Source organism: Tyto alba, unplaced genomic scaffold (assembly GCF_018691265.1).
Source record: "Tyto alba isolate M040663 unplaced genomic scaffold, T.alba_DEE_v4.0 Super-Scaffold_7, whole genome shotgun sequence".
NCBI classification, from domain to species: Eukaryota; Metazoa; Chordata; class Aves; order Strigiformes; family Tytonidae; genus Tyto; species Tyto alba.
The window spans coordinates 15682261-15695332 of NW_024881328.1; the positions used below are offsets into that span (position 1 = coordinate 15682261).

Sequence of the window (13072 nt, forward strand, 5' to 3'; positions counted from 1 at the left end):
TCATCAAAATCCACTTAACCTTCCAGGGATGAGTATGTGACAGGGACTGCTCAGGTCATTCTGGATCTTCATGGGTTTTCTGGGAGGGGCTTGACCACTTTCCCTTATTATTCTCTTTATTACCAACTTAGGTGAAAGGAGCAATCTGAAAAGTAGCAAAAGCCAGTGTGATATATGTGATATCCTGTATGGTCTCAAATAATGTGGTCCAACCTTAGCATCATTTGGATAACACAGGATTCCTACAGTTAAAAATGAATGTAACAGAGAAATATGCTGTAGAATTAAATTTCTGAAATGTTTATTTTTTCACAATTTTGACAGTCTCTAAGGTTAAAAAACAAAAGAGGCACCCCCCCTTCCCTCCCCCCTCCCCCCCCCCCCCCCCCCATTATACAGACATATTCCTGAGTCTTTCCATATTTTAGATTTATCTCCAATGAACAACCCTACCCAAATAAACGTGTAAATGTAAGTAAATACATGGTGTGCTGGTTTGGATTTTTTCCTTTTTTTTTTTTCAAGAAAATAGGAAAACGAATAGGAAGAATACAGATGAAGAGAAGATGATCTGCCCCCCTTAACCCTTCCCTGAAGATATGTGACAAATTCCATATCATCATCTCTTTAATCTAATGCTCTGCACTATCATATAAACAAAAATTTTGAGATGTTGTTATCATATGATTTTTTTTTTTTTTTTTTTTTTTTTCCTGTCCTGGAGAATTAGTTTATCTGAAGCTCTCCCACTTTCATGCAGCTTAGTAGGACACAGAAGGTAACTTTTCATAGAGTTTCTCCAGGCTATAGCCCATCAGGACACCATAAGAGCTTCTTTATTCCTGAATGCCAAGTTCTGTTGTAAGATAGGATAGATTTAATGAACCTACAATGTGGACTTTGCTTCTCTTCTGGGCAATCTGCCATAGGGGGCCCTGCGTGAGCAGGGAGACTGGACAAGATGACCTCCTGTGGTCCCCTCAAAATTCAACTATTCTTCAGTTCTGAGTTTTATAAATAATTTGGTTCAATAGCAGGGAAAGGAGTAAGAGCTGGTTGTTGAATCCTCCAGGGCAAAATTGAAGGGAACAGATCTTTCATGCCTTTTCATTGGGTTGATATACTAAATTAGGAAGCTGCAAATAGCTGTTTGCGAGACAAATGGGCTTTGCATTTTTTGGGGTGGAGGCCTTGGCCATAGATCTTCTGAAGATGTATTCCTAGTCCTTTTGATTAGTGCTAGTAGCAAGGAAAGCTACTTCCACCATTGAGGGGTATGTTTTCAAAGCCATATGCAGGGTTTTGGTGTGTGACATCATTAAATGTTAATGTGCAATTTCAGACAAGAAGCCTCAAGGCTAGAGGTAACTCTTTGATCTTTAAAAAGCTTGACACATAGGGGAGTGAGTTTGAATGTATACTTATATCTGCAAACACTTGCAGGTAATTAGATTTTAGTTTCAGGGCTGCAGGACTTTGCAGAAATGACTCCGATTTCAAAAGGCTCAAAATAAACATCAATTCCTATTTATCTCAAGGGATTCAGAAGGGCATAAAACAAACCTTTAATGGCTTGAGACACGCTTTATTAATTGCTTTGCTGAAGACATAAAACCTGTGGGAGTTTGTATTAAAATGGGATGTGAACCAGCAGAAATCTATGCAGGTTCTGAATTTGGTTTAAAGAGAGTAAGAAAATACACAGCTGAGAGCTCCTCTGTGTTTAAAATATTATTACCCTAATATATACAGTTTCTTTGTTTTTAAGGAAGCATGCCTGGATTCAGCCATAATTATATGTGAAAGCATTTGAGCTAGTCATTCAGTATTGAAGGAATCAGATCTGTCTAAACAGTGACGAGCAATTAGGGAGCCTGGGGGAGTTGTCTGTTTGTCATATCTGAAAATAAAGTTATCAAATTATTACCCACATTGTTCCACGTCTGACAGTTGTATCTACAAAGGCTCCTTACAACAGTAACTTTGCAAAGATGGGTCAGTTTTGTATACTGTTTTTGTCAGGGGTTAGTAGAACGTGTTTTTTTTTGTTGTTGTTTATTTGGTTTTTTTTTGTTTAAATCAGACTATTTTATTTTCCATATGCAAAGTTCATCACAAGGAAGACTACCAACAGAAGATGAACTTTTTTCCTTGTTGGGTGAAAAATGGGTTCTTTAGATAAAATAAAAAGGTACCTGACTACTAGAGTTTTGCTGGCTTTTAAACTTGTATGTTAATCAATACTTCAAATCAAAATTGCCATCTTGTTGAATTTCCCCTTTTTGGTTTTTTAGTTGCTTGAATTTTTGCTGTTTGTTTTTTTTTAAAGGAAGGATGCCTGATTTTATTTAATCCCATGTGAAATAAATACCTCACTGCAATCCTTAGTGTATTTTACCTCTTAATTCTGTTATTGTTTGTGAGCTTGCTGCAGAACAAATTTTGCAAAACCCTAGTGTGTACAGTCCTGCTATGTTGTGGTTATGTCCACTTCTTTTCTTTTTTTTTTTTTTTTCATTATACTGGATTTGCATACATTATGAGAGTTTTCTTCCCCACTCTCCAGTCTCCCTATACTCTGTGTTAAATCCAGGAGCTATACTGGTGATCTATCTCTTTGACAATCATTGATGCAGAAAACACTATGTATCAAGTCTGTATCTTTGCATGCAAAACTTCTAGTTCATTTTGAACAGAACTGGAAAGTGAGCCACTAACCAGGTGTGACAGGTGACACCACCACTCTACCTGGCTTCTAAGATTTCTGCTAAGGAAAAAATCTCATTGTTTGGGTTTGTCAAAGGCATTCCAGAGTTCATACAGATTTTCCTGGATACTGAATTAAAAAACATAACCAAAGTGGATGAAGGGAACATTTATGCTGAATATTATCCATTTTTAATAGATCTTTTGATGCATATCTGTTCTCTAAAGCATCTTCATTACTGACTGAGAAGGATACTATTTCTGCATGCAAATAATGTTCAGCTTCTCACAAGAGTGAGAAACAGCTTGTCCTCAAATGGTTACTGTCTTGACCAGTGAGGGCAGGAAATAATATGTTTTAAAAGCTGGGCTCAGTAAGGCTCAAATCCTGAATGGGTCTGTGACTGAACTGGTAATTAAAAATATGTTTACCAATTCAGTATCTGGACCACAAGCTGATCTTTTTTAACAGCTCTAGAAATGTACTTGAGGATGATGGATAGGACATCACTGGGAAAGATGATGCTGCCATCACCCTCATGGTGTGCCCCGGTCCTCCGACTGCTTGCTGGGAAGTACTCTGTCCTTGCATCTGCTAACAACATTTAATATATTGGAATAATGTCAGTGGGTAGTGAAAGTTTCTCAGAGGGTCAGGAAATACCTCCCACTTACAAGAAAATTCAATGACAGAGGTGCTGAAGTGAATCTAAAGTCATGGACCAGAACTGTAGTGATGTGAAGGCTGAGAACTGTGATCATTTAGCACCGTGGATCTTGTTCAGAGCATGGGATTGGAGCCTAATGTTGCATAAGGTTGTAGCAGACTATAGCATGAGGGTCTCAATACTGATTCCCCAAAATAATCATGGTTAGAGAGAAAAAAATAAAATCTGTGTATAAACCCTCTTGCTTATTTGACAACATGTTCGGTCTAAGAGATCTATAGGTTTCTTTTCTCCTATGGCACTAAAAATGCCACTATGACTGATGAAGAGAGAACACTGCCCTAAGAAATGCCTAGCAGAAAATTTTCATCTTTAAAATGACATCAAATCTTCATTCACCTTGCTTAAGAATGGGAATTTTAAACTTTTTTCAATCCAGTCCCTTATCTAAACCATTAACTTACATAGAAGAATCTTAAAAATTGGTGTTTTGGGGCTAAATAGGGCGTTTTTGTTGGAGGTTATTGAGACATGAAATGATTACTTATCATCCCTTGAAATGACATTTCATTTAAATGCAATGGTACATGGGCACTTACTACTACCTTCATCTCTGTTAATCCTTGCTCACAGCCTGCAGATTGAACATTCTCTCAGCTATATGGGATGCACTGAAATTCTCAGAGTTATAATTGCTTTTCAGTATGCAATCCTGCATGTTACACAATTTAAAGAGGTTCTCTTCCAAACAGAAAATATTTAGTGAACCCCATGCTATGTGTTTTTTTTTTTTCCCTTTAGTCAGTTTTATCTGCGAGTTCACCAAGATTCAAGGGAAAAATAAAAATTTAATTCACTTGACTTGAAAATTCAAGGGAGAACCTCTTGGTTATTGATGGCTTTTAAATTGCAATGCATTGTTACATGGGTATGCCCGTGAAATTCATCAGCATTCCACACCTTTCTGGCTGCTTCTGTTGTTTGCTTAGAGATAGAAGCTGTAAATTTAGATGTGCACAAAATAACCTTGCCAGACAAAGATATGGCATTGTCTGAAAGTCTTTGCAATGATTGCCTGTATAAATGAGCCCTTTTCTATAGTGGTCTGTAGGAAAACCAGAGCAGAAAAATCTTGTTTGAGAATGAGAAATATGAGGCCTCATTGAGTTTCCCATGTGATGGATTTTGCCCAGCTTCATTGTCCTTATGAAGTGGTGAATGGGTTAAAAAGAGAGAGAATGGGAATAAGGCATCACACTGATGCAGATTCTCATGGGTCTGGCTCCAGTGTTCAGGGGGAAAACTGTAGCACTGCATTGAAACAGAGGTTTTGAACCATAGTACTGTTCTGGGGAAGCAGAAGGAGACCAGAATTTATAAAGAGCTAATTCTCCCTTAACTTCCCTTTTTACATTCTTCCATGAACTCATGGAAATAAGGATCAAGTGTGAATCCTCAAAAGGAAACCCATTATGGGAATCAGATTCTTGGTTTTGTTCTCTGAGGTACCCCTACTAACACTGTGCACCTCTGCAAAGGCAGAGTAAAGTAACAGGAGTCTTCACTTAAGGGTCTGAGCTCATGTGTCTGTGGCCACAGGTGTGATGGTGATAAGCAGTTGGTGCTGAGATGCTCCACTGAAGTTTGTAGCAGCACTGCCACAAGCATGCTGAATTGGAAGGTCACTCAAGGTGTGGGAAATAGCATAGATGTCTATCTGTATAAAAGACTCATCTAGCTTGGAGGAGTAGTCAGAACTATATTTCCGTCTCATTGGGCTGAATATCGTGTGGTAGAAGGTGGAATGGCTCTACTTAGGTTGCTGAAGCTATTCTATTTCCAAATTGGACTTGAAAAAGGATTTCTTTTCCCCTAGTGGTGTTCGTTACCTGACATGGTCAACTCCCCACACCTCTGCAAATAAAGAATTTGTGTTATCTGAATTAATTTTCATGTTCCAGTCAGCATGGTAACCTATTTGCTTCTGCTGTTGTGCAGAAAGCTTTGCTTTATTTCTCTTCTGTTTTTCAATAAACCTAATTCTCATTGAAACAGGTATTTACATTCCCATTTAAAAAAATGTATTTAGACTACTTGGAAAAACTGCTTCACCAATGAATTCCTGAATAATCTTAACACTGAGTAACATCATCATCAGATCTGCCTTACCCCCTCTGCATTTTAATTTCATGTTGGTGAATGCTTATACTGAGCTCAGCCCAGTTGCTTATGATCATTCTTGTGTTTCTTTTCTAATAATGAGCCTGGAAGCCTTGCTGATGGGTGCAGATACTTTTTTTTTTTTTTTTTTCTCCTTCAAATTCAGTGTTGCTTTAATTGTATGTATTATGATGGGCAAACGCTGTTGTGGTTTTTTGGAACTCATGGTTTAGTTGATGGAGTCCTGAACTCCTCTTTCAGCGATGACCTCTGGTGAACAGGGCATGGTGTAGCAAAGTCTGATGCTTCTGAAGGACATCAAGTTTATGTTTTTGTGAGTGCTGATAAAACTTCTGAAAATTTAAAAGACAGTCTTGATCTTTGGAATATATCAACTATTTTTTTTGAAATGCACAAGTAACGAGTCTTATGTAGGCCAGGATAAAAATGATGCTTATGATGCTGTGTGGCCATAGCAAAAGGGCTCTATGTTCTTGGATTCTATTTTTCATAATATAGCAAAAACTGCCCTGTGCTGACAAAAACACTTTCCTGTGTTTTCCTGTACAGGAAGTATATCTCTGGATATATTGCTCTGTCACAGATTGAAGGGATTTATACTATCTCTCCACTAAAGTGTGTTACATGTGAAAAGGGCAGACTTCAGACATAAAATCTGTTCCATCCGCTGGGTCAGCTTTGTAGCTTTCTGATTTCAGGTCAAAGATCAGAGTGCTCCTAAATTAGCAGGATCTCACAAACGTGGAAGGAAAAGGCAAATAGGCACAAGAAGCATTATGTTCTGACTAGAAATTAATAAGAATCCCTGACAACTGCTGTTACACCTACCGAGAGTAAATCACAGCTTTGGACAATGATATATGGTTGCAGGTTTTTTCATTGGAATATAATTGTTGACAAGCTGAGTCACGACATCCTTTTGATGTGGTCTTTTTTCTCTTTTACATATAGAAATAACAATGATTTCAGTAATTGATGAAATCTCAGACTATCCTCTTATTCAGTGGATTTCTGTGACAGACTTGCTGTTCATTGGCAACATCTCATTCCTGTCCTAAAAAAAAAAAAAAAAAAATCTGTGATCTAATGAAAAGCATATGGTATAACATAAGGTGACAGGTACCTTCATTTTGTAGATGCAGATGTTATGACTCACCTAAGTGGCATGGACTATGACAGAGCCAGAATCTAAGATCATTCATTCCTTAAACATAAGATCATTTTTCTTTATCTAATTTTTGTTGGTAATTGGCTTTGTCTGATGTTCTTTGACCATCTTGAAACAAGCATTGCTTGTGTATATTAGTTTACTGGATCTCTATTGATGGTTATTTGAAATTCATATTGTGGCTTAATAAGCCTAAATGTCAGATGATTTTTCCTCAAATTTGACTGCTACTTCATTGTTGTGAGTAGAATTTACATGGCAGACATGCTTGTTACAGTAAAAAAATAAGACCTGCTATTGAATCAGTTTTTTGAGAGCTGTTTGCATTATTCAAAATCAGACTTGACCACTTTTTGTGAGACAAAGTTACATGTGCAGACTGTATCATAAAAGGATGCTCCATAAATTCACCGATTGAGTAATACTTTTATGTTAAGGTTTACAGGCATATGAAAGAACACTTGTGTAATTTACAATCGTTTAGGAAGGGTTCATGATTAGCTTAACTATTGATGTTTACTTGCAGTATAGCGAGGAAAGAAAAAGGAACGTTGTTGTGATGTTAAGTACTTTCTCTAGTGTCTTATATCTTGAAAAATATGCCATGCCTTTCAGCTAACAGATGGAGTTTACAGCTGTGTGTGTAAGTGTAGCCAGTCTCTAGGAAAAAAAAAAAAAAAAAAAAAAAGGAAAAAAAGAGGAGTTTTTCTTTGCAGAAAAACAGTTCTCTTTTTTTTTTTTTTTTTTTTTTCTCTTCATCTTTCCAAGAATCACCTACTAAGATATTCATGGTAGTAGAACCTAGTAGTATGTGGTAGTCCTGGTGAGATGCTTTGTGTAAGGACTCGATATGGAAATAATCTCTCAGTCTCTTCCAAATCTGTAGCCATACTCTGTGTTACTGCATTTCCTGTGTCTTTTTTGTGTACTTATTTTTCCCCCTCACAGAAGGTCCTCCTTCTCCCGTACGCATACAGCTCATTGGACTGTAAAGGTGGAAGGTTAATTTCCACAGCAAGTCCAAATATTTATTTCTTGTCTTTACAAAGGAGAGTTGTAGCTACAGAAGGCAGGAGAAGAACAGATGAAGTGGAAGGCATCAGTTGTTGCTCCCGAGCACTGTTACAGGCATGGTACAAAATGCATGGTTTATGTCTTTAAAACAAAATATGCCATTAAATGGGTAATACTAAGAGGAATTTTATCTAGCCTATAAATACCAGTGAATCTTTTCAACTTCAAATCCCAGTACAGAGACAATTTACAATTGCAATCAAAATGATGCACACAATTTAACTTCAGCACCATCTGTAACTCTGCTGGTATTTTAATAATGAATAAAATTATATCTTGGCAACAAAAGTCCCACTTAAATAAAATACCTTTAAGTTCCAAACAAGGCCTCCAAGAGGAAGTTACAAGGTCTCTGATTTACCCTGACATCTCCTTCATGTTTACTATAAAATAGATGTATCTACATTTAAGTAGCAAGCTGTGGACAAAAGGTCTTTCTGATTCTGTGAAGCCCTTGTTAAACGACCACTGAAGCTCAGGGATTGTGGTTCAGGCAAGGGTTTTCACAGCTGGTCACAAGCACTCCTGCCCTCATTGCACAACTTGTGTCTGGTTCAGCAGAGATGTATGAGCAAGGTCTAATCTGGGAGCTCTTTCCTAATGTGCAGGGCCTGTATACTTGAAGAAGAGCATCTACGGGAGGCAGTTACCTTCCCTTAAAAAGCTTTTTATTACTGTAGGATGATGCAGGACGCATGTCATTTATTCTCCTCTGACTGAGTCTTTTGGACTCCATTGTGAGACCTAGCCACTTTCTGGCTTATACTTTTATTTTTCATCGTCTCCAATTTGTATATTTTGCAAAGAGGAGGCAATTTTTGCTCTCTTAATAGTTTGCATGCTGAGTCCTGTTCCCTACTCTTCCGTCAGTTGCATTGTTGAGTGGTACTAGTCCCATGTTCCTACGCTGGGTACTGCTGTCTTGAGGTATTTATAACTATTTTGTGATGCTTATGGTAGCTAATAGAGTAGCTGCAGCATAGACCACAGTTTTACTGTGGCTTGTCAAACACTTTCCATTTATGGTGATACGAGATTGTTGGCATAAGTAGAGTACTACTTATCATACTGATAAGAGATCTTGACTAACAGTATGCTACCACATAGAAGTAATGTGAGCTTCACAGTCAAAGATTTTCTGCACATTTGTCTCTGTGAGTGTACAGTGCTGCTAAAAGCAGTTCAAATCTGATGTATGGGAAATCTATGGAGCCCAGGAATTGGTGATCTTTCACTGATTGTGTCCTCTTCATCAAAGCTTTCATTAAGGAAATGGTAATGACCTTTCTGGATAGCCTTCACAAGTGGAAATCAATGTGTTTTGTCCCACTGATTCTTCGAGTGGACAAGGGAAATAGCAGCAGGACAGGTTTGTTAACACATCTCAGATGTGGCTGGTAGTGACCCTGCCCATGTTCCAGGGATTAATCCTCTTCAAATGACAGAGTGAAAGAAACATTAGTGTGATCATGTTGGGTTTTTGGCGTTTGTGGCTTTCTAAATATTGTCAGTGTCCACTACTCAGAAATCTTCTAAATTTATATTGGTTGCTGCCACTGAATGTTACCTCAAGCTTGAAGAAAGTTATAAATTGGCTCATGCCATGCCTACCAACATCATTGTAAAACATGTACTAGAAGAATTAATAGTTTGGCTGAATCTTTTATTTCTATGAAATTTTGGTAATATGTTAGCTATGTTTCAGAAGTCTGCTGTGCTTCAGAAGCATTTGAAATCCTCTATCCCTAGGACTTGGATACATTTTTCTCAGTTATTTTTTTTCATACTTGTCACAGGTGTTGAAGGCCTTCACAAAATACAAAGCTTAATCAGGTATTTGGGCAAAGGGCTTTTTCTGAAGTTCACTGTTTTATGGATGATTAGCTAAAGCTGGTATTATCTGGCACATTTCAAAGGAGCCCAAGAATTTTAGTGTCTAAATCTCATTTGGTTGCTTTTGAAATGATGGCATTTATATTTGTGTTTTAAAAAAATGGATTTGGAGAAAATTAAAATACACAGGGAAAAGGAGAGGAACTTATTTATCTTCACTTTAAGGGCAATTACAGCTATAAGAAAGGAATTAAAAATCAGTAAACCAAACAACTTCATAATACATTGGTGAGTTTCTCATTTGTTTTTTGTTAATTTATCATTATTTTGTAAAAATTAGAAGTGAATAAAAAATCAGAAAAAACAAGTTGATACAGATAAATATTTTTCTCCATTTCAGAAGCCAGATTGCTGATGACAGTTTTAATAATACACATGAGCTGTAAATGCTATCAATAATTACTGGTTTCTCAGAAGTCAGCATAGTCAAGGTCAGCACCCATTTCTCAAATGCAAGTCAACATCTGTATTGTTATGTGACTTGCATGGAGAAGATGGCTTATAGGTACAGTTAGACGCTCTTTTTCATGACTTTTTTTTTTATTATTTTTTTGGTTAATTATCTGGTTGGCGAGAAAACAACTGGCTAATAAATGTTTTTCTTTGTGAATATCTGGATGTTTTAAATAATTATGTAGTGTAGATTTTTTCTTTGTTAGAAACAGCGGTTTTAATAGACATATAATGCAGTTGACTCAAAGAAGCATAGTCCTTGTTCTGACAGGCAAACTGCCAAAGCAAAAGGAGTATGGTCAGACACTAGAAATATGGAAGCACCTGGAAAAAAGGTCTGTTTCTGTCACACCAAGTGAGGGAGATGAAGACTCTTGAAATCTGTGTGCTGGGATTATATGGTGGGACTCAGGATACATTGGCTTTGGTTTTGGTTTTACCATGGGTCTTATCTGACCTTGCGTAAGCACAAAATGTTTCATCTCTTTCTTGTCTGCACCCATCACAAAAGGTGCCTCATAGGTATCCAATCATACCCTCGGGGAACAGTGTGAACCCAGAGATTGTCACTGCGACTCTTGACATGGACAGCTTGTGGATCACAGGCGGATGTGCTGAGTTCTCTCATGGTCCAGGAGCAACCGCAGGGAACAGATGAGAGCCAGCAGCCTAGACACTATTTAAATTGAAATCTCTGCATTCAGTTATTTTCAGCTTCAGGTTTTAAGTGTTGATGAATAGTAATGTAGATATGTTGCTAAGACCTTGAACCTTCTTTTGAGAGGTTCCCAACCCCTCTGCTGCATTTTATAGAAGTTTGGGTGAGTTTGGTGCCCCAACATACTTACCATTTGAGATCTTTGTTTAAATCTCTGTTCAGGTCACAAGTGACAGTGAATTTAAGAGCATCATTTTTAATTTTTTTTTTTTAAGTCCAGACAGAACAATAATGGCCTGACTTCATGACATACCAGGGGGCACAGCACTCCACAGACCTTTCTACATTTCAGTCAGAAGTTCTCTTTAAGACTCAAAGGCTGTAAGTGATAAAGAATCTGCTCAGGATCTGAATAACTTTTGTTGGCTAATTATTCTCATAGTCAAAACATAAGTGGCTTGCTTGTCCTTATTTTATCTAACTTGCAGATCTTGTTAAGCCTTTTTGTTGATGGTAAATGAAAAGGTGGAAAGGATTTTGTAGTTAAGTTTGCTTTTTGAGATCCATCAGTCAATGCACCGATATGGATTATATTGATTACACTGATTTTTCATATAGAGCTGGATTTTGATTACAAAAGTATCTGGGCTGTTCTAGAGAGTCATTGAAGAAAGCGATGATAAATATTTTAGTGTAATATGGTTCATTATAGGAAAAGTATCACCCAGTTTTGGAATAGTGTAAATTTGTTGTCATATCTATAAAAAAATTTTTGTGTTTATTCTTTGTCTTTTGCAGACCTGCCCTGAAATGTCATTAATGCATTACCTCCTCCCTGTTCCCCACTCCCCGCCTTTGCAAATTAAACATTTACTTTGTGACTGTGAGAACACTGTGGTGCCTGAGACCCTGCTAACCTGCAGGACTTTTCCAGTAATTAGATCCACATTTGCTCCATGGGAGATTCAATTAAAAATGAGAGGGTTATATTATCATTATTATTATTATTATTATTATTCCCTACTGAAACCACACACTATGTTCTTGAGTGTGTATGTGACAACATTGTAATGAGCAAACTTACTTTACCTAATTCAATCCTTGTTCAAACATTATGGGCTCAAAAATTCAACTTGAGTGTTAGCCTAGCCCATCTGTCCTCAGATGAGAATGTGAAAGTAATAGGGGAAAGACATAATAGACTACTCATTTGAACGAACCAAACTAATTTGTGTATATGTGTGCAAGCTTGGGGAATAAATGAAGGAAGTATTCAGGATTTGTAATCATGGTGCAGTGCAGGACTCTTGTGAAGCATGGGACATGCTTTTACATGTTGCAAAAGGCCAGGTGGCATATCCCTGTGTGTCACTTCCATGCAGAAGTATGAAGTTGTAACTCCTACGTCATGTATCTGCTCTGTGGACAGACTTTACTGATCACAATACCTGGGGTGTTCTCTAAAGTCTGCCAGGGCATTACAACATTTATTCAGTAGCTTTTGCAAAGAGAGTCATTACCCTCTTTAACTGGAGGGTCGATAATCAGATTTCATTAACTGAAAATAAAATAATTTCCATATTTTCAAGTATTCAGTGTCTTAACAATAGCTTCCATCCAGATGCCATCCCACGAGACTCATTCTGGAGGGTAAATTTCAGTCTTGAACATGAATTCAAACACAAGTGTGCTCTTTCTCCACTCTCTGTCTAGTAACTAGAAAAAACCCACCACCTCTAGATAGCACAAGTTGACATATTTGTTCCTCATGTGATGACCTCTGTATGTTTTGTTTTTTTCTTTTTTTTTTTTTTAGATAATTGTGATGATGCATTGGTATCTCCTTTACCTTCAGCAGCCCTTACCAGTTCCTCTGAGTTCTTCAGTACTCACAGTCCCAGCTTTGCAAAGCTCAACAGGCGAGATGGTAAGGTTGCAGTATGAAATGCCTAAACTATTCTTTTTAGTCACAATTACATAGAATAACTTTTATGCTGTTTGTATGCAGTGCATTCAGAGCCAAGTTGAATAGAACCATTATTTTATGTTTCTGTGAGAGCTTTAGTTAGGAACAATTCCTTCCTTTATTATAGAAAACTTCTATTAAATTTTAAGCTCTCTACTTCTCTTGTAGAAACATCCTGAAGGAAGTTCAGATAATCTTTTTGCTTTTGAAGAGCTACAATAATATTTAGAGCTTAAAGGTGATTAGACTTGAGGCCCTATTCTAAAATGTAGGTGTTTCTTAAAGCTAGTAGCAACTAGATATTA

The 13072-nt window shown here is 37.3% G+C and overlaps 1 protein-coding gene across 1 annotated transcript in view; it reads left to right on the plus strand.

Moving 5' to 3' along the window:
* Positions 1-13072, plus strand: part of CNTNAP5 (contactin associated protein family member 5) — a 286970-nt gene that overhangs the window by 59160 nt on the left and 214738 nt on the right. Inside the window, exon 2 of the mRNA XM_042784303.1 lies at positions 12618-12728. Within this exon, the coding sequence (XP_042640237.1) occupies positions 12618-12728 (111 nt within the window). The remainder of the gene's footprint in view (positions 1-12617; positions 12729-13072) is intronic.